A 22,673-nucleotide genomic window follows, 5' to 3' on the forward strand; every position below is an offset into this window, starting at 1 on the left:
AGGGGTGTTACTGCACTAGCCCTGGCAGAGTTTTTATCACGTAATGGAGAGCAGAGAAGCAGGAAGGTTAACAAAAATCTACATGCCAGCTACAAAGTAGGAAGATCCAGCAAATGTTCTTATTTCTTGGTTGAGTGTGAGCAGTGGAAGGGAAGACGCTATGGATGGGGGAGGGAAGGACAAAAACCCCACCAACAAAACACAAGATTAAAAAAACAAAAAATCAGAAGAAAATAAATACCCAAAAACAACTAGCAGAGAAGGGAACATTGGGTAGAAAAGATGAGCTCAGTTTTAGACACAGGGACCCTAATTCCATGGACCAGAAAAGCCATCTTTGGTATTTTGGGCTTGATTTTACTTCTCTTGAAAATCTATAAAAATGATGAGTATCCTACTCATCTTATTAACTGTGCACCAACATCTGGGGGTTAAAGCATCCTGTATCAGTAACTGAACATTCTGGAATTAACTATCATCAGATTGGTATGTAAGTATAAACTGATTAGCTCAAATATAGCATTAACCAGAAACATAGCATCTTCTTTTATTTTTTGGCCGCACTGGGTCTTTGTTGTGGCGCATGGACTCTTTGTGGTGCCAACTACATGTGCATGAGGCTGCAGCAGGTTTAGTTGTCCCGAGGCATGTAGGGTCTTAGGTCCTCAACCAGAGACCCAACTCTCATCCCCTGCACTGGAAGACAGATTCTTAACCACTGGACCACTGGGAAAGTTCCCAGCATGCTCTTAATATTCAGGCTTAGGGTATGTAAACATGCATGACCCACATGACAAGGATGAGAAGGCGATGGCACCCACTCCAGGACTCTTGCCTGGAGAATCCCTTGGATGGAGGAGCCTGGTGGGCTGCAGTCCCTGGGGTCTCGAAGAGTCAGACACGACTGAGCGACTTCCCTTTTACTTTTCACTTGCATGCATTGGAGAAGGAAATGGCAACCCACTCCAGTGTTCCTGCCTGGAGAATCCCAGGGATGGGGGAGCCTGGTGGGTTGCCGTCTATGGGGTCGCACAGAGTCGGACACGACTGAAGCGACTTAGCAGCAGCAGCAGCAGAACTGCTCTTCAAAAGAAAGAGCATCTAGATGATGCTTTACTTTCTATAGATTATGTCCCTCACTTCTAGTCTGGCAAAAGATATCAGTGGGAAATCATCACAAATTTAAATAATTCTTTGAACTCTGCTGGGTAAATCTGTATCTATAGGATGATATAAACATGTATCTATGGGATACATGTTTCACATTAATAACATGTTTACAGGAAGCAACAGAATGCCTCTGACTCTGTTTTCCCATGTTATATTTGTATGGGTTCCTGCTCTCACTCACTCTGGGACTCTGTTTTACCAAGAATCATACCTAACTGGACCCTATGAGGAAGTTAACTAAATCTGTAATCTCTGACTTTACCGCATCTTTCCTTCCTTCTAAGGCACAGCACCCAAGGGTCTCCCTTTTTATAAATCCTGAGGGACACAAGTCCACTCAAAGATTTGGAAATCAGGTATATACCCCAAACCAGTAGATAGATGATAGATGATAGAGATATTAATATTGTAACAATATCGATAAAAAGTTGCATTTAAGAGATGTTGAACTTATTTTTTTTTCCTGGAGAGTCTGAGGCAAGAAAAGGGCCTTAAAGTGTCACTGACTTATTTAGCAAGTGCCTAATTCAGAAGCCCTGGGTGTTCTTTGGAAGGAATGATGCTAAAGCTGAAACTCCAGTACTTTGGCCATCTCATGCAAAGAGTTGACTCATTGGAAAAGACTCTGATGCTGGGAGGGATTGGGGGCGGGAGGGATTGGGGGCAGTAGGAAAAGGGGACGACAAAGTATGAGATGGCTGGATGGCATCACCAACTCAATGGATGTGAGTTTGAGTGAACTCTGGGAGATGGTGATGGACAGGGAGGCCTGGCGTGCTGCGATTCATGGGATCGCAAAGAGTTGGACACGACTGAGCGACTGAACTGAATCAGAAGAATGCATCATTAATCACACTGGAGAAGTAAAGAATCTCATGAGGTCATCGTGACATGAGTCAGTATGGCCATCATCAAAAAGTCTACAAACAATAAATGCTGGAGAGGATATGGATAAAAGGGAATCCTCTTACACTGTTGGTGGGAATGCAAATTGATATAGCCACTATGGAAAACAGTATGGAGATTCCTTAAAAACTAGGAATAAAACCACCATATAACACAGCAATCCCACTACTGGGCATATGCCCTAAGGAAACCAGAACTGAAAAAGATACACGCACCACAGTGTTCACTGAAGCACCATTTACAACAGCTAGGACATGGAGGCAACCTAGATGTCCACTGAAAGACAAGTGCATAAGGAATTTGTGGTACATATACATAATGGAATATTACTCAGCTATAAGAAAGAATGCATTTGAGTCAGTTCTAATGAGGTGGATGAACCTAGAGCCTATTATACAGAGTGAAGTAAGTCAGAAAGAGAAAGACAAATATTGTATATTAACACATATATATGGAATCTAAAAAGATAGTACTGACGATCCTATATGCAGAGCAGCAAAGTAGACACGAACATAAAGAACAGACTTTTGGACAGTGGGGGAAGGAGAGAGCGGGATGATTTGAGAGCATAGCACTGAATCATATACATTACCATAAGTAAAGTAGATAGCCCTTGGGAATTTGATGTATGATGCAGGGAACCCAAAACCATGCTCCATGACAACCTAATGGGGTGGGAAGGGGACGGAGGTGGGGGTTTCAAGAGGGAGGGGCCATATGTATACCTAATTCAGATTCATGTTGATTATATGGAAAAAATCATCATAATATCCTCTAATTATCCTTTAATGAGAGGATAATATATATATCCTTTATATATCCATAATATCCTTTAATTATCCTCTAATTAAAAAAATAAAAAGAACACCTTGAGATAGGACCCGGAGAGATCAAACAAGCATTCCTACCGACACTGTGGTGTCGGTCCCCTCTGGCTGGAAACTCCAGGAGACTGAGGTCAACGTGCCCGTTGTGTTAGTAGACTTGAACTTGCACGTCAGCTTCCCTTGTGTCCCATTTGCCACGAAGATTTCTTTTGGTGTATACACCTCCAAGGCCGACACACCGTACGTCACTGGAGAGAGAGGAACAAGGACAGTTTAGGAGTAGGATTTATCATGAATACCACTGTGCATATTTATCTGAGGACAAAGAAAAGATAAAAGAACATTACAAACTATATACAGTAATCCACCACCACTGTATATTAGAGTCTGGGATTTTTGTTTTTTAGTAAGAAGACATTTTTACTAGTTCAGTTCCACCTAATATTTAAGTTTTCTTTTGAATTAACAGACTTTAATTTTCAGAGCAGTTTGAGGTTTACAGAAAGTAGGTAGTTCCTGGGACTTCCCTGGTGGTCCAGAGGCTAAGACTCTGAGCTTTAGGCAAAAAAAAAAAAAAAAAAAAAAAAACACAATAGGGAGTTCCCATATATTCCCTCTTGCTTCCCCCAAGTTCCAGTTTTCTCTATTGTTAACACTTTGCATTAGTGTATCACTAACATCCAGAATATTCTATAGCTGGAATCATATAGTTAATGTAGCCTTTTCAGATTGGCTTCTCTCATTTAAGCTTCCTTCATATCATTTCATGGCATGACAGACCACTTAATTTTATTGCTGAACAACATCCTTTGTACTTCAGTTTCTCAGTTCATCTACTGAAGGACATCTCATCATGCTTCTCTGATGCTGTTTGTAATGATGTGGAGGCCATATTTTTAACTCTTTAAACGGTTCTTATATTCACCTCCTACATTTCAGTTTATATCAGGTGGATCTTTTCTCATCTTCCATATTTAAACCAATTTAAACTGTTCTAGGTAAGAGATCACTTTATTTTAAAGCCATGTTCATATGTAACACACTCTTTTCCTATATTTAAGGGGGAAAAAAGAGTAACATATCGTGTGTTCATTAATGAAACCTTACCTACCATTGAATTTCAGTGTGTCAGATAACATGTGTACTCAAGAAACAACTAACCACACTGGATCACATATTCCTCTCCTCATTGAATTTTTCAGTTAGCCTAAGCCCAGAAAGTAGTAATTAAAATGTCTTATCATTTCAAGATCTACAATCAGAGGCAATTGCAGGAATTATTAAGGACTGTTGCTAAGATAAAATAATCTTCACCTCAAAAGAAACTCTTTCATGGACTAAATGAAGATTAGAAAGAAACAAATTTGGCCTAAAAGTGGAAACAGAGTTAAAACAGAAAAGATTAAAAACACCCATTTTCAAAATAAGATATTTTTTAAAGAAATATTTGGGAGAGAATCCCTATCTACAGTGTTCCAATTATTCTTAGAATGTAACAGATGAGTAGAATAAGGAAGGGTATTGTCACACGGGACTGATGGTCATTTTCCTAATTTTTTCTTCCTGAGGTCTTTATGACTCCAGGCCAAGGAGAGCAGCAGTACTCCCCCATTCTCCCCAACTATCTTCCAAATGTTTATTCTCAGGACACAATGGACACTTTTGGCCATTCTTCTAAATAAACTGATAGCCACACTGAATCAAGTAGATTTTTTTCTGCTAAAGAGGGTGGATTATTATTATAGAGAACAACAGATTATTATTCGTGGTCCAAACCTCAAAACAAGACCTTCTTTTAAGCAAGAAGCAAACAAAAGACACCCCGTGCTATTGTGGGTAGGCAGAAAAGCAGCCCCAGGGCACTTGAGCTCAGAATGAAGGACAAAGCACAAGACTGGACAATCTGACTTATTCCAGGAAGCAGCACTGGTTTGTGACCCTTATTTACTCTGTATGATTTTGTCTAGTTTTCTCCACTGTGAGGAGCACTGCAAGGAAAGTCATAGTCTTTAAAATCAATAAATTAAGTTTCTCAATGATTTTCTCAAACAAGATCCCTGCTACAAGGTCTAGCTGCAAGAACTGTTACCCTGAGAAGTTATTTAAAGATGGAATTAGGCCAAGGGCCCAAGTTTACAGTCATGTAATTTTGACCAAAAGACCAACCAAATCCCTAAATGGGTTTTTAGACAATCTGTTTAAGACAGACAATTATGTCAAAACTGGTTAAAAAACAAATGGCTTTTAAAAACAACAATATATCATCACTCTGGCTAATTTGGACATGTAGTTTTTAGAGTCAGGAAAATCAATTCCAACTCCAGCCAGTCAGCTAGCTGCAGAAAAAAAAAAATAACTTCATACATAGCTAGTTAACCTCCTCCTATCCCTGACTCTTTCTCTTACTCCTTTTGTAATTCTTAGAGATTCTGTTAGTCATAGGAAGAAACTCCCCAAACCCTGGTCTCTTTATCTTCTTTTTTCCAATAATCTTGTCCTCAGGCTTATCCCAGCTACTAATTCCCATAATCATAGCCTAGATGGGGCTTTTCCGCCATGGCACTACTGTCAGGCCAGATTAGTCTTTGTTGTGGGGGCTCTCCTGTGCGTCAATGTTTAGCAGCATCCCTGACCCCTACCAGGTGTCTGAAGTATCTTCTCCCCTTCCAGTTGTGACAACCAACGATGTCTTCAGACAACCACAGATTTCCCCTATTCAGGGGTAAGTTGCTCCTGGTTGAGAACTGCTGCCCCAGATCCTATCATCAATACCTGTGCCCCCTCCACAATCTTATTTCAGGCTCTCTACCCTCTGACAGACCATCTCTGATCTTTCCAGAACATTTCCTCCCAAACCCTGATTTTATTGAATCCTTCAGCCACATTAAAACCCAGAATCCATCAGTCCTGCAACCCTTTTACAGTCTCATCCATTCTGCATCTCTACCAGGGCAGCCGATCACAGACGGAGAAAAGCACACAATCCCACTGACTGGGCTTCCCCTTAAACCCATGACCACTAACGTCAAACAGGACCCTTAATGGTGCCAAGCAATCCTCCCACATGCCCCTCTCCGTCAAGGATCCACTTTCCTGAATGACTACTTTATGCCTTCTCTTTAACCTCAACTGTGGACCGCCCCCCCCTGCTTCTGCTCAGCTAATGACCGTGCTGCCTGTTTCCGTGAGAAAACAGAATCGGAAGAGAACCTCTCCGTGTCCCCAGCCATATCCTACCCTCCGCCTGCATCTCTGGCCTGTCCTTCCTCTGCAGGAAATGTGTGTGCCCCTCTCCACTGTGCACTGCGTCTCATCTCTCAGTCACCTAGAGACACTGATCTAGCAACTCTCGCTTTTTCTCCTGAGTTTTTCATTCTCTACTGAGTTACTGTCATCAGCCATAGAACTATACACATTTATATAGTATTTATTATTCTATGTATACTATATACTTTAGTGGAAAAAAATCTTGACCCTGCATTGCCCCCAGGTAAGATCTCTTTGCCCTCCTCTAATCTACAAATCTTAAAATAATTGTCCACAGTCACTATGCCCAGTCTCCCTCCTCCCATTTTCTCTTGAATAAACCCTGTTCAGACTTTCATCCCCAGCACTCCACTAAAACGGTTCTTGTTAAGAAATCCAATGACTTCCATGTGGCTAAACTGACAGTTAATTCTCAATCTCATCTTATTGACTGAACTACATTAGATACAATTGATCACTCCCTCCTTGGAACAATTTTTTTTCCCCCAATTTGGTATCAGTATCTCATCCCTTTTGATTCTCTCATCAGCTCCTCCTTTTCTAGTCCCCTGACCTCTATATGCTAGACGGCCCCAGATCATCCCTCTGAACTCTTAAAATTTTTTTTATTTTGGCTGCACTGGGTCTCTGTTGCAGCGCAAGGGGGCTTCTGTTTATTGTGGAGCTCAGGCTAGAGAGCACACGAGCTCAGGAATTGCAGGACATGGGCTTAGTTGCCCTGTGACATGTGGATTCGTAGTTCCGTCCAGGGGTCGACCCCGTGTCCCCTGCACTAAAAGGTGGATTCTTAACCACTGGACCACCAGGGAAGTCCCTCACCCCTCTGACCTCTTATCCAGTCATTCTCTTGGTGACCTCATCTAGTTTCAGGGCTTTAAATATCTGCTAAATGCCGATGACTCCCATGTACACACACACACACAAACATACATATGCAAGTGTTTACCCAACAATGTTACTTGACTCTAACTGGCATCTTAAATGTAACAATGTAAAGATGATTCCCACCTCCAAATCTGCCCTCCACTTTAGTAAGTGACAACTCCAGCCTTCCAGTGGCTGAGGTCAAAACTCTGGACACCTTTCTTTCTCACAATTTACCTCTGCTGCTGCTGCTGCTAAGTCGCTTCAGTTGTGTCCGACTCTGTGCGACCCCATAGATGGCAGCCCAGCAGGCTCCCCCGACCCTGGGATTCTCCAGGCAAGAACACTGGAGTGGGTTGCCATTTCCTTCTCCAATGCATGAAAGTGAAAAGGGAAAGTGAAGTCACTCAGTCGTGTCCGACTCTTCTCGACCCCATGAACTACAGCCTACCAGGCTCCCGTCCATGGGATTTTCCAGGCAAGAGTACTAGAGTGGGTTGCCATTGCCTTCTCTGAATTTACCTCTAAGCCATCACAAAACATGTGTCTCCACTAAAAATATATCTATTTTTATTATCTCTGCATGCTATTCCAGTGCTACCATCTTGGTCCATTCCACCATCATCTTTCACTTGGGTTATTTCTGTGACTTCCTAAGCTGGTTCTCTCTTCCACCCTCAGCCACTTAACTGCAGCCAATACACAGGTCAGAGAGATCTTGGCCTCTCTGATCTTATCACTGTACACAAAACGCTCCAAGGATTCCCCACATCTGCCAGGATCAGGTCTGAGCACTCACAGTGGCTCATAGAGCCCAGGGTAAGCGAGCCCCAACCACCTCTCAGACTTCATCTCATCTCCTGCACTTTCCCCCAAACATGCTGAGCAGTCACCCCATCACCTGGCCGTGCCTCTGCCTCTGCCGGTGGTGAGCCCCAGGACAGAGAACAGCACGGATGAGGAGAAGGGAAGTCGTCATGCATGAGAACGAAGAAGGGCCATCAGCTGAGAGAACTGCTAAGAGTAAGGTACTCTGCACAGCTGATCTCAGGGAGAAGTTTCAGCAGAGATTTACACTGCGTGTGGTAACACGCACATCAAAGAATCCCAAAGTGCTTACAGCAGTTTCTGATCAGCTGTGAGGAACCCCTTAGAAAGTTTCTCCTGTGTGGGGAGAGAAAGGAAAACATAGATCTCCTTCTCAGACTACATTCCATGTAGCCCAAGCCAGGGATAAATTCACTGGATTCTTAAACAATTGGATATGGTTTGCTTTGTCCAGCCTTTTTTTTTTTTTAAAGTGACTAGGAGTATTATGGAAGTACATAGTAAAATTATTCATAGAAGAGAGTTTTAAGGGGCTACTTAAAATGGCTAACGAATGCAAATATAAAGAACACTGAGATGTAGAGAAACTATTGTTCTAATCCACGTCATCCCATGTCACTGTAGACTGGACTCCCAGTCTGAATAAGACATTACATAGGTATTTTTTAGGCCTCAGATTTATGATTATGGAATAGTGGCAAAAATCATTGTGAAAAGTATTAAAATTGTGGTTTAAAAACTCATTGCTAGGGGGAAAGTTCTCCTGCTGATTCCTGGAAAAACCTTGCCTCAGGAATAAAAACATAGAAATGAAATGAAATAAAAAGATTAAGTAATATGCACATGTTTTTACAACTGGCCAACTTTGTATTCTGAGTTACACATTAACTTACAGATAAACTTCAGAATGGAAACCAGAGCTGTTCTGATGTGCTCTAGGAAATAAATTTCTAAATGAAGTGCTGCTGCTGCTTAGTCACTTCAGTCATGCCCGCCAGGCTCCTCTGTCCATAAAATTCTCCAGGCAAGAATACTGGAGTTGGTTGCCATTCCCTCCTTCAGGGGATCTTCCCAACACAGGGATTGAACTGGGGTCTCCTGCATTGCAGGCAGATTCTTTACCACTGAGCCACCAGGGAAGCCCTCTAAATGAACTATGTTGCCACTCAAATTTTCAATTTGAAAATATATTTTGAAGATCATTATCACTCCACTCAGCAGTGGGGTGATAATGATCTTCAAAATATATTTTCAAATTGAAAACACCTGCAAAATCATTTGACAAATAATCACAAAGTTGTGAAATCAACTTGCTAAGGGTCATTTCTACAGTAGTCAAAAAAAATACCCAAAACTTGATATTCTTCCATTTTGGATGGAAACCTGAGCAGTTTAGGGGGAAAGGGGGTACAAATACAGAATACAAACAACATCCATCACAACCACAAAGAAAAAAAGCAAATTCAAGAATGTTTGCCCAAAGAGCTACTCCTGATATGATCTATTTCAAATGATTGAAGTAATACAATGTCAATCATGTCTACCAACTAACATGTCAATATGCCCTTTGACACCAGTAAACTCTGATACCACAAAATCATTTTAAATGCACTTGAGTAGCATTACTACGAACTAATTACCTGGTTTAAAATAACAATGTTTTCACTGTTATTGTTGAAGCAATTCCTTGTCATGCTAATGCTGGGTCCATGGGTAGTACCCTGGTTTGTAAAAACCTTACCCTTTTAACAAACGCTGTTAAGGTTTTCCTTGAAATTGAAAGGCTTTTGTTTCGACATTTTTTTTTTAAGCGCTTTGATGTTACCAGTATATTTTCTTCTTTAAAAGAGTACAGTCAAGCAACCTAACAGCTTTCTGGCTTATTTCTTGTCTCCTGTTGGTCCACGGTGACAGTCTGATATTGTAATATATCCTAGCACAAGCGTAAATACGACCTATTAAAACATAGTAAAAGAGAGGGACGAGAGAGAACACTGAACACAAAATTGAGACTAGCGGTCCTGACTGTAACAGGGTGGCCAGGGCAGGATGTGTGCAGCCCACACTACTGGTTGTGTTTAATTTCTCAGGCTAGGTAGTGAGGGCATGGGAGCTGGGGTTTGTTTGTTTGGGCCACACGGTCTGTGCAGGGCATATGGGATATTAGTTCCTTACCCAGCGATTGAACCCATGCCCCCTGTAGTGGACGCTCTTAACCACTGGACCACCAGGGACATCCCCATGGGAGCTCGTTTTTAATGTGCACTCTGAAAAGTGTATCCACATGCATGCGCACACGCGTGTGCGCACACACACACACACTCTTTCTTTTGTATATATTTTATTTCTCATAATAAAAACTGTTTACCTTTAAAGAGAGAAAGGAAGATATCAGTAGGTATTAAGAGATTACTTATTTAATTCCCAAATGCTCCAGTGAAAGCATCCAGCTCACGCTGCTCTCCCAGTGTGGCTGTGACTCCCTGGGTGGATGAAGGGAAGTCAACGGGCCGTGTGTGTCGGCAGAAACAAGAGGCTGGTGCCAAGTCAGAGGCCAGTCTGCGGCCAACGGGGGCGGCCTTCTGCCATGCATCACGGCTGTTCTGGCTCTGCCTCAGCTTGGTGGCACAACATAAGGAGAGGCTACAAAAATATACTCTATTCAAGGAGCCATAAGTATTAATAAATTAAGCTATTCGTCAGGAACATGCAGTTATACTTCAGGCCACGATCTAAACAAAAGTGACTTCCTCCCCATGCCTGCCCCACAGGCCCCACCCTGTGCCGCTTCACATCCTGCCTTTCCCCTCAAGGCACCCCTCGCCCTCCACAGGGCCCAGCTGCCCGCCAGGGGCTGGTCCTCCGTTTACCAAGCCACGCCTGCCCCGTCACTGTGCTGACTGTCTGAACGGTGAGGGGGAAAATGAATGAATGAAAGAAATGAATCAGAGACCAAACTCGACTCATTTGAGCTCAGCCATAAAAAATTATACTTGCTTCACAAACAATGGCTTCAGCATAATGCCCAGGACAAAACTGCAGAGATTACTCAGGGTCAAGCTTGGAGGCTGACATCATCTTAGAGGAAGCTTAGACAGACAGCTTTCCTCCAAGAGTCACCTTCCTATTTAGACGAGAAAATCCCAAAGGCAACTCATCTTCTGAAATGTTCAGTTAACAAAAAAAAAAAAGTTATGTGCTATTACTAACACACAGGATCACCAGATTCCCCTCAGAGTTGATTCCTTCCACTCACGATTGATGAACTGGCCACATCTCTACCCTTAACCTTTTTGCACCAACAAAGACCTTTCTGTTTCTCAAATGAGAGATTCAAAAGGTCCTGAATCAGACCAGTCATTGCACTGATCACTTGACTCCTTAAAGCACTGGCATTTCTTGCTTGCCCTCCTCTATGTATGCACTGTTCATCTTTCTTTCCTCGCTACGGCTTTCCTTCTTTCAATCAACCATTATTCTTTCAAACCATGCTGGGACTCAGCTTCTGCCCTGAGTGGACTGACAGTCGCGTGGAGACAAATGAACAAACATCTATAGTACAGTGGCAGAGGCACCAGGCCCAGCTGCAGGGATGCACCCAGAATGGCTTAGAGACAGAGCAGTTTCCACCAAAGTCCGAAGTCTCCAATCAAGCAGTCAACACAAACGCCACAACCTGAACTGTATCATCTGTGTCCAAATATTTGTCCAAAATTGTCAAAACATTTCTCAGTTTTTAGCAAGCAAGTGAAAATAAAACCCTTTGGGGGAAGAAATCAGATCATTTTACTTCTGACAGAGTATAGTGGACTAAATGCTCAGCATAAAAAACATGTTGTAAGCTCTGGAGGCATATCCATGGATAACAGAATAACACTCTCACATGTTCTGTATTTCCCAAGTGCTGAAATGGAGAAAGACCAAGCAAAAGGCCTGCTGCTGCTGCTAAGTCGCTTCAGTCGTGTCCGACTCTGTGCGACCCCATAGACGGTGGCCCACCAGGCTCCCCCGTCCCTGGGATTCTCCAGGCAAGAACACTGGAGTGGGTTGCCATTTCCTTCTCCAATGCATGAAAGTGAAAAGTGAAAGTGAAGTCACTCAGTTGTCTTCGACTCTTAGCGACCCCATGGACTGCAGCCTACCAGGCTCCTCCATCCATGGGATTTTCCAGGCAAGACTACTGGAGTGGGGTGCCATTGCCTTCTCCAAGCAAAAGGCCACTGTACTGTAAATCTATATTTCCAAACTCTCAAATTTATATTATTAGAAGGCCTACAGTATATTAGAAGATATTTGATCCAAAATGTCATCTAAGCCAGAAAAGGCTAATACAAAATATTATAAGAACAGCAAAACAAAAGTATGTGCCTATAGTTGATTGCAAGGAGGATATTCCTTGTCTCCAAAATAAGACAAAAAGAAAAAGAGCAACAGCAGACCACCACTTCAGTGCTTACTATGGGTTAAACATTATCAAACTATGGTACATTTATTATTTTCCAACATCACTGTTGACTATTATCTGTTGGATGGAAGCTCAGAGAGGCAAAAAACTTGCCCAAGTGACTTATTCAGCAGTTGCAGAACCCTCCGATCCAAAGCCTAGCTCTGTTATCAATCTTTAACAAAGTCCTAATATTATTCAAACAAAAATTTTATGGGGAACCCCATACACAATGAAGATAGGGGTAGTTTTCATATACAAGTCAGACAAGAAGTACTCAAAACTTACTATAATAAATAAGTTCCAGAAGTAGAATACAACACAATGGTTCCCAACCTTGTTTATATTTTGGAATCACCTAGAGAGCTTTGAAAAATAGTGATGTCTACTGAAACAACTCTGTCTGATATTTTACCAATGAATATACGTCATTATACATTTATCCAAACCCACAGAATGTACAATACCAAGAATGTAAACGATGGACTTTGATTCTGATGTGTCGATGCAGGTTCACCCATTGTAATAAATGTGCCACCCTGGTGGGGATGTTGATAATGAGGAAGGCTGCACATGTGTGGAAAGCAGAAGGAATATGGGTACATGGCTATGTGTTCAGTTGTGTCTGACTCTTTGCGACCCCATGTGCTGTCGCCTGCCAGACTCTTCTGTCCATGGAATTTTCCAGGTAAGAATACTGGAGTGGGTTGTCATTTCCTACTCCAGGGATCTTGCCAACTCAGGGATCAAACCCACGTCTCCTGCCCTGCCGGCAGATTATTCACCATTGCACCACCTGGGAAGCCCGGTATATGGCTATACAACCTCTCAATTTTTCTGTGAAAAATAAAGTCTATTTAAAAAATACTGGTGCCAATGTCCTGCCCCTACTCCCAGGGATTTTGATTTAATTAGCATATTTGTGGCCTAGGCATCACGATTTTTAAAATGCCCTCAGGGGCTTCCCTGGTGGCTGTGGCTCAGATGGTAAAGAAGCTGCCTGCAATGCAGGAGACCCAGGTTCAAGCCATGGGTTGGGAAGATCCCCTGGAGAAGAAAATGACAACCCGCTTCAGTACACTTGCCTGGAGAATTCCATGGACAGAGCAGCCTGGTGGGCTACAGTCCATAGGGTCACAAAGAGTCAGATATGACTGAGCAACTAACTCACACACGGGTGATTCTAAACTTGTAACCACCATCCAACACACCAATGAGATGTTGGACTCTACTTACGATACTGTAATAAAAAAGACTATGCTGAAGCAGGTGAGCCAAGCCTTGCCTGGCATTTAGTTGAATGTAGGCCAAAGCAAGTTGACCTGTAAAATACATATTAGTGTACATGCGTGGATCTGAAGCTTTCAAAAGATGTGGCAATGCTCTACTACACTGTTAAATGCACACTCACAAGTTTAAATGTATACATAGAAATTACAAAATCCTGCTTTATTCTGAAGAATGCACTCGCTGCTGGAGTTAACATGGTGGCAGTATCCAAAGTCCCCAAATTATGTATATAATTTAATGTCTGGCACGCTATTCCTTATTATTATTTTAATTGTTAAAAACATACTTTAGAGGGCTTCCCTGGTGGTCCAATGGCTAAGACTTTGCGCTCCCAATGCAGGGGGCTGGGGTTGATCCCTGGTCAGGGAACTAGACCCCACATGCTGCAATTAAGACTCAGAACAGCCAAATAAATAAATAAAATAATTACTTTATAATCTTTATATATACACACATATATATGTGTATGTGTGTGTGTATATATGTGTGTGCTAAGTTGCTTCAGTCATATCTGACTCTTTGCAACCCTATGGCTGGTAGCCAGTCAGGCTCCTCTGTCTATGGGTTTCTCCAGGCAAGAATACTGGAGTGGGTTGACACACCCTCCTCCAGGGGATCTTCCTGAACCAGGGATTGAACCCTTATGTCTCCTGTATTGGCAGGCAGGTTCTTTATCACTAGCGCCACCTAGGAAGCCCTAGCGCCACCAGGGAAGCCCATACATATATATATATATATATACACGTACATACACACTTCAGAATCAAACAAAATGTACATCAAACATTTGGAAATTCTAAAGTACTGTTCCTGAAATCCCCTAGAAGTCTACTGATGAGAGCTTGAAACAACACTTATCTGCTTGGTTTTTGAGAAATTCAGGTTTATTTTAAGTGTATAAAACCAGGGTCTACTACCATAGCAACCTGAAGCTGGACAAGCAGACTAACCACATTTTTGTTTGTTTGTTTTTGTAAACTTTAAACATTTTTTAAATGTTGGGTGTGCCCGATTTTTTAAATGTTGGGGCACACCCAATTAACAATGTTGTGGTAGTTTCAGGTGGTCAGCGAAGGGACTCAGCCACACATACACATGTATCCATTCTCCCCAAACTCCCCTCCTATCCAGGCTGGCACCTAACATTGAGCAGAGTTCCATGCGCTATACAATACGCCCTTGTTGGCAATCCATTTTAAACATAGCAGTGTGTACATGACCTTCCCAAACTCCTTAACTATCCCTTCCCCGGCAACCATAAGTTCGTTTTCTAAGCAGACCAATCACATTTTAACCACACGGGGGAAATGAATTAAATGAGGGAGGAAATATTCAACCTTTATAGGGCCACAGGTATGTATTGAAAAAACTGATCTTACCTGGTGATTCTTTGGGCAGGTTCTGAATTAAATGCAAATTTGTCCATGCTAGTTTTTAATTTAAAACCCAGTTTAAAAGCTCCCTTATTTGCTTCCTAGCTTTTCAAAGCGACATCCTCCTTCTCCTGCTTTATATTTGGTGAGGGCGATTGCTGGTGAGCTGGTATCAGCTTGCTCTTGCTTCCTTCAACATGCCATGCAGCTGGCACATTTCTGGGCACCACTGGGAATGAGGCCACCTCTGAAATCCTACAGAATCCTGACTCCACCTAAACAGGACTTCAGGAAAAATCTCCCTGATCTGACTACCTCTTGCCCCCCACTACTCAATATTTCTTGCATGCCCCTCTACAACTGCAGCCTACTGAAGCTGCACTTTCAAGTGAGAAGCCAAAGCTTTTGATACTTAGTCCTGCAATTGTCCTGAACTTCACTATGACTCAAGACACTGAAAGAAAGAACCTCATCTTATTCGGCCTGTGTGTACCCAACACCGGAGACAATTCCTGGTGGTCACAAAGTTCTCAAGGAACATTCAAGGAGTAAGCTGACAGGTAATAGTTGCATTTTTAGGATTCCTATAATGTGAAGCTTTGGTTAATGAAACGTATAAGTACCTTTGAAAAAAAGAAGAAAGAAACCAAGTTGCCCTAAAATGGAAATCTAATTCCACTCAAACTCTCTGGCTCTTAGAAAAATCTGGCAAAACAGTCCAGATTAATTAGTACCAATTTACAACTCCCAAGAGTTCAAGTGTAAATGCTTACCCTTGGACAGAAGTAAAATACAAGACAAGAATGAAAGTATGTGCCCTCTTTCCTGTTGAGATGCAGGCTTTGTTAAAATAAAACAAAGACAGTAACATCAATTAAATAAGTGACTTCTTATAGCAAATAAGTGCTAGGTTCTGCGGGAATGCAGTCTCATTAAACACTTTGCACATATACAAACACACAAGAATGTATACAGCAAATATCAGACGCATACAGCACGCAGAGTCAGAGCATAAGGGAGGACACAGAAGAGCCCTCCAAACAAGGCTCACGGGCTACCTGATCTGTATTTTATTTCCTGTTTATACCACCTTATCATCCCTAGAAAAGTTCCTATAAAGCATCTTCCTAAAGTAGCAAATAGACTACATGTAGTTAATTAAAGTTGAAGTTTGAGAAATGAAGAGGTCAGGCAGTATTTTAGGGAAAATATACTAGAATTTTATTTGGAATGTTGAGAAGAATCAAGACAGATAGGAAAAGTGCTTTGCAGAGCCAGAAAAGCATGAGACACCATTTCAAAATGGATTGTGTAGATTAGTTTGGCCAGAGTAGAAGACAATGTTATAGGTGAAAGGGGGGACTTCCCTGGAAGCACAGTGGAAAAGAACCTGCCTGCCAACGCAGGGGACACAGGTTTGATTACTGGTCCGGGAAGATTCCACATGCCTCGGAGCAACTGAGACGGGGTTCCACGACTACTGAGCCCGCACTCCAGAGCCTGAGCGCTGCAACAAGCCGCAGCAGTGAGAGGCATGAACGCCAGAGCTACAGAGGAGCCCTGGCTCACCACAACTGAGAAAGCCTTTGCATAACAACGAAGATCTGGCGCAACCAGAAATAAATAAAAGTACTACAAAATAATAATAAAGTTGAAAGGGTAAGCTGAGAAGCTGGCACCTCATCCTGTGAGCAAATGGACAACACTGCATATTTTTAAGTTGGGCAACAAGGTAAAAGTGGGCTACAATATTGTAAAGTTTAAAAATAAAATAAAATTTAAAAAAAAAATTAAAAAAAAAAGTGGGCTTCTTGGCAGAGATGTGAAGAAACACAGAAAAATAAAGAAAAGGAGAGGCATTTTGATTATTTTCTCAAACAATTTTTGTTTTGTTCATTCTGCCCCCAACACTAGACAAAAAGTAGAAAAACTCCTCTAAGTCTTTCAAAAACAACAATACTACTAAAAAACCAAATTATTTTTCTATTTATTAACCTACAAATTGACTTTAGATATATAAAGGATATTTTTAAAAACTAAGAATTGTACATATATAATTTCTTTGAAATAATTAATAGTAAGGAATTCTACATAATCATTGGAGAAGGCACTGGCACCCCACTCCAGTACTTTTGCCTGGAAAATCCCACGGACAGAGGAGCCTGGTGGGCTACAGTCCATGGGGTCTCGAAGAGTCGGACGCGACTGAGCGACTTCACTTTCACTTTTCACTTTCATGCATTGGAGAAGGAAATGGCAGCCCACTCCAGTGTTCTTGCCTGGAGAATCCCAGGGATGGCGGAGCCTGGTGGGCTGCCGTCTATGGGGTCGCACAGAGTCAGACACGACTGAAGCGACTTAGCAGCAGCAGCTACATAATCATATTTGTCATATGGTTGCCAGTTTCAGTTTCTTGAGGTTATTTTTTGACACCATAACCATTTTGATGAAAATCTTGCTAAAATGCATTATTTTTCTTCTATCTTCATAAAAAGATAACACAGTGAGTGAAGATTTGCAGAGAAACAATATTTACATAGTTGTGAAGCATTCCTCCACAAGACAGGTATTAATCAGAGGGGAAAAGTAGTTCCCTTACAGTGGAGAAATAGGGCAGGCACTGTGAAAATGCAGTGAAAGTGCCTAGTCCTAACCACTGGCCTTCATGCATGCCTGCTAAGGCACTTCAGTTGAGCCGTGACCCTAAGGACGGTAGCCCACCAGGCTCCTCTGTCCATGGGCTTCTCCAGGCAGGAATACTGGAGTGGGTTGCCATGCCTTCCTCAGGGTCCTTAGTCTTTAGGAAATACACATTAAAGTACTTAAGGATAAAGGTGGCACCCCCCACCCTCCATAGTATTAAAGGATAAAGTACCAACATTTCTGCTGTTTTTACACAGTTGAAAGATATACATACAAGGATTAAGAAAATGTAATAAAATATGAACATTTGAGAAATCTGGTTGAACAGTAGATGGTATTCTTTGCATTCTTTCACTACTTTTCTTTAAGTCTAAAATTATATCAAAATAAAGATGAAAAGTGTGAAGTCAAGTGGGCCTTAGAAAGCATCAATACGAACAAAACTAGTGGAGGTGATGGAATTCCAGTTGAGCTATTTCAAATCCTGAAAGATGATGCTGTGAAAGTGCTGCACTCAATATGCCAGCAAATTGGGAAAACTCAGCAGTGGCCACAGGACTAGAAAAGGTCAGTTTTCATTCCAATCCCAAAGAAAGGCAATGCCAAAGAATGCTCAAACTACCGCACAATTGCACTCATCTCACACATTAGTAAAGTAATGCTCAAAATTCTCCAAGCCAGGCTTCAGCAATACATGAACCATGAACTTCCTGATGTTCAAGCTGGTTTTAGAAAAAGCAGAGGGACTAGAGACCAAATTGCCAACATCTGCTGGATCATGGAAAAAGCAAGAGAGTTCCAGAAAAACATCTATTTCTGCTTTATTGACTATGCCAAAGCCTTTGACTGTGTGGATCACAATAAACTGTGGAAAAGTCTGAAAGAGATGGGACTACCAGACCACCTGACCTGCCTCTTGAGAAATCTGTATGCAGGTCAGGAAGCAACAGTTAGAACTGGACATGGAACAACAGACTGGTTCCAAATAGGAAAAGGAGTACGTCAAGGCTGTATATTGTCACCCTGCTTATTTAAATTATATGCAGAGTACATCATGAGAAACGCTGGACTGGAAGAAGCACAAGCTGGAATCAAGATTGCCGGGAGAAATATCAATAACCTCAGATATGCAGATGACACCACCCTTATGGCAGAAAGTGAAGAGGAACTCAAAAGCCTCTTGATGAAAGTGAAAGTGGAGAGTGAAAAAGTTGGCTTAAAGCTCAACATTCAGAAAACAAAGATCATGGCATCCAGTCCCATCACTTCATGGGAAATAGATGGGGAAACAGTGGAAGCAGTGTCAGACTTTATTTTCTGGGCTCCAAAATCACTGCAGATGGTGACTGCAGCCATGAAATTAAAAGATGCTTACTCCTTGGAAGGAAAGTTATGACCAACCTAGATGGCATATTCAAAAGCAGAGACATTACTTTGCCAACAAATGTTCGTCTAGTCAAGGCTATGGTTTTTCCTGTGGTCATGTATGGATGTGAGAGTTGGACTGTGAAGAAGGCTGAGCACAGAAGAATTGATGCTTTGAACTGTGGTGTTGGAGAAGACTCTTGAGAGTCCCTTGGACTGCAAGGAGATCCAACCAGTCCATTCTGAAGGAGATCAGCCCTGGGATTTCTTTGGAAGGACTGATGCTAAAGCTGAAACTCCAGTACTTTGGCCACCTCATGCGAAGACTTGACTCATTGGAAAAGACTCTGATGCTGGGAGGGATTGGGGGCAGGAGGAGAAGGGGACGACAGAGGATGAGATGGCTGGATGGCATCACTGACTCGATGGATGTGAGTCTGAGTGAACTCTGGGAGCTGGTGATGGACAGGGAGGCCTGGCGTGCTGTGATTCATGGGGTCGCAAAGAGTCGGACACGACTGAGCGACTGAACTGAACAGAACTGAAAGATGAAAAAATAAATACATTACTTTGTTGAAATTTTGGCTAACTCTTTGGTAACTCAGGACTTGTGTGGACAGCAAGAACTCTATTAATTTAGTGTTACCCTCTGGGGCCACACAGATATGTAGGACTATTTGCCTCTATCCAGTTGCCTCCAGTCATGATTATTTTTCAACTTTTGTACATTAAAATTTAAAAATTTTCTTACAATTATCATTCCAATCAAGTAATCACTGGCCAGTACTGCTGACTGCAGTTTGCCTTCAGCATGCCCTATTCCACCTCCTAATTCACTGCTCTAATCTATTACAGGCTTGGAAATTCATCTAGTTCATATTTATTTTACAGATGAAAAGACTTTAGTCCAGAAAGGGTAAGGAACTTACTGAAGGTATCCATTATCATCAAGAACATAAAAAGGATTTGAAGAATTCCAAAATACTTTTTGTGACATCATGCTAATTTGACTGGTGCATAAAATAAGAGGAAATTGTCTCTTTATAAAGAACTGTGTTATACTGAGGTCAGACTTGTGGTTGCCAAGGGGGAAGGGGGAAAGAAGAGGGATGGATGGGGAATTTGGGGTTGGTAGATGCAAATTATTACATTTAGAATGGATAAACAAGGTCCTACTGTAGAGCATAGGAAACTATATAGAATCTGATGGGATAAAAAAAGAAGGTATATATGTGTACAACTCAGTCACTGTTATACAGCAGAGATTGGCACAACATTGTAAATCAACTTTTCTTCAATAAAATTTTTTTTTAATTAAAGGAAAAAAAAAAGGAACTGTATTACAAGTAAGGCTCAGGAATTATAAGGTGTGGGCTTTATCATATTAGCTGTCCCTTGGCCTTTTTGCTTACCTTCAAATGGCCAGATAAGCCTTTGCAGATTATCAAAGTGTTGAGTGCATTTCAAGATTTACCCCAAACTTCTTGTTTATTTAAAAAAGAAACCCACATATTTCAAAATCTCCAGATATTTTATTGCTTACTGAATGGCTGGCTGAATTGCCCAAAGCTTAGATTATTACCCACCTATATTCATATACACAAGAGACAACAATGCCACAGAACAGCAAAAGGAGGACACATGCTAAGTCATCTGTAAACAAATATAGGATAAAAGGTATAACAAGATTTTAGAACACTCTGTTGCTCCAAAAGTATTTTTACAGATATTTTCTGATAACTGAAAGAATCTTCCGCCTCCTGACTTACTGTAAACATCTAATGGAGTGAAAGCTCTTGAAATAATTCCCTGGGATCACTCCCCTCAGAGGACTGGCATTTACTCAAAGGCTTCTGAATGGTAAGAACTGCTTAGAACAACAGTCTGTCAAGTGGTTGAAACTGCCATTACGAGGAAGCTAGTATGAAACGTTTCAAGCCACAAGACATTTTGAAATAATTTCCAAACCCAAATGTTTATATAAACGTCCATCAATGAGGGGATTGTTTACATAAATTTAATAAATCTATATAGGAAAATACCCTAGTATCATAAGAATGAGGAAGTTCTTTAGAGCTGATATGAAACGATCTCCAAGACATATTAAGAGAAAAAAGCAAAAGGTAGACACACCATATACAAAAATTAACTCAAACTGTATCACTGACTTGAATGTAAGAACTAAAACTATAAGACAACATAGTTTTTAGGTATGGTAAAAGTATGAGTGACAAAAGAAAAATAGGTAAATTGGACTTATAATTAAAAATCTTTGTGCCTCAAAGGTATCAAGAAAGTCAACCCACAGAATGGGAGAAAATATTTTCAAGTCAGCTATCTGTTGAGGGACTTATATCTAAAATACACAAGTAATCCTTACAATTCAATAATAAAAAGACTAATTAAAAGATGAGCAAAGAACTTGAATAGATATTTCTTCAAAATACATACTCAATACACATGACCATTAAGCAAATGAAAAGATTCTCAAACATTACTAATAGTTAGGGAAAGGCACATGAAACCACAGTGTGATACACAAGGCGACGATCTTCGGTTTCTGAACGTTGAGCTTTAAGCCAGCTTTTTCACTTCCTCCTTCACCTTCATCAAGAGGCTCTTTGGTTATTCTTCGCTTTCTGCCATTAGGGTGGCATTATCTGCATATCTCAGATTATTGATATTTATCCCGGCAATCTTGACTCCTCCAGCTTGAGCTTCATCCAGTCTGGCATTTCGCATGATGTACTCTGCATATAAGTTAAATAAGCAGGGTGACAATATACAGCCTTGACGAACTCCTTTCCCAATTCGGAACCAGTTCGTTCTTCCATGTCAGGTTCTAACTGTTGCTTTTTGACCTGCTTCTCAGGAGGCAGGTAAGGTGAGAGATGGTATTCCTATCTCTTTAAGAATTTTCCAGTTTGTTGTGATCCACACAGTCAAAGGCTTTAGTGTAGTCAATGAAGCAGAAGTCAATGTTTTTCTGGCATTCCCTTGCTTTTTCTATGATCCAATGGATGTTGGCAATTTGATCTGTGGTTCCTCTGCCTTTTCTAAATCCAGCCTGTATATCTGGAAGTTCTCAGTTCACATACTGTTGATTACTGTCACTATTCAAAAACACTATAACAAGTATTGATAGGGATGTGGAAAAACTAGAACTCTACATTGCTGGGAATGTAGAGAGTGGGAATGCAAAGTAGTGCAGCCCTTTGGAAAATAAGCCTGGCAGTTCCTCAAATGGTTAAACATGGGGTTACCACGCCCATCACCTGATGAATGGATAAAGTGTGGCACATCCATACAATGGAATATTTTTCAGCCATATTAAGAAACAAAATATTGATATATGCTGTATCATGGATGCACCTCGAAAACAGCTAAGTGAAAGCTGAATACAAAAGGCCCCATAGTACGTGATTCCATTTACACAAAATTTCCAGAATACGCAAACCCATAGAGACAGGAGGTAGACTGGTGGGGGCTGGGAAACAGAGGGGGATGGGGAGTGACCAGTAATGAATACAGGGTTTTACAATGGGGAATGAGTATTGTAAAACTGGATAGTAATCATGGCTGTGCTAGTCTGTGAATCATTAAACAAACAAAACACTGAATTCCACGCTCTTAAAGGGTGATTTTCACAGTATGCAAAGCATCTCAGTGAAGTTGTTTAAAAAAAAAAAAGAAGTT

General features: G+C 41.4%; 1 protein-coding gene across 2 annotated transcripts in view; it reads right to left on the minus strand.

Annotated features, from left to right (window-relative positions):
- The window catches only part of MPZL1 (myelin protein zero like 1), an 81,153-nt gene that overhangs the window by 23,522 nt on the left and 34,958 nt on the right, over positions 1–22,673 (minus strand). For both annotated transcript variants that reach the window (XM_055587176.1, XM_055587175.1), the window contains exon 2: positions 2,985–3,151. In XM_055587176.1, the coding sequence (XP_055443151.1) occupies positions 2,985–3,151 (167 nt within the window). The remainder of the gene's footprint in view (positions 1–2,984; positions 3,152–22,673) is intronic.

This window comes from Bubalus kerabau, chromosome 6 (genome assembly GCF_029407905.1).
Source record: "Bubalus kerabau isolate K-KA32 ecotype Philippines breed swamp buffalo chromosome 6, PCC_UOA_SB_1v2, whole genome shotgun sequence".
In the NCBI taxonomy this organism is placed as follows: Eukaryota; Metazoa; Chordata; class Mammalia; order Artiodactyla; family Bovidae; genus Bubalus; species Bubalus kerabau.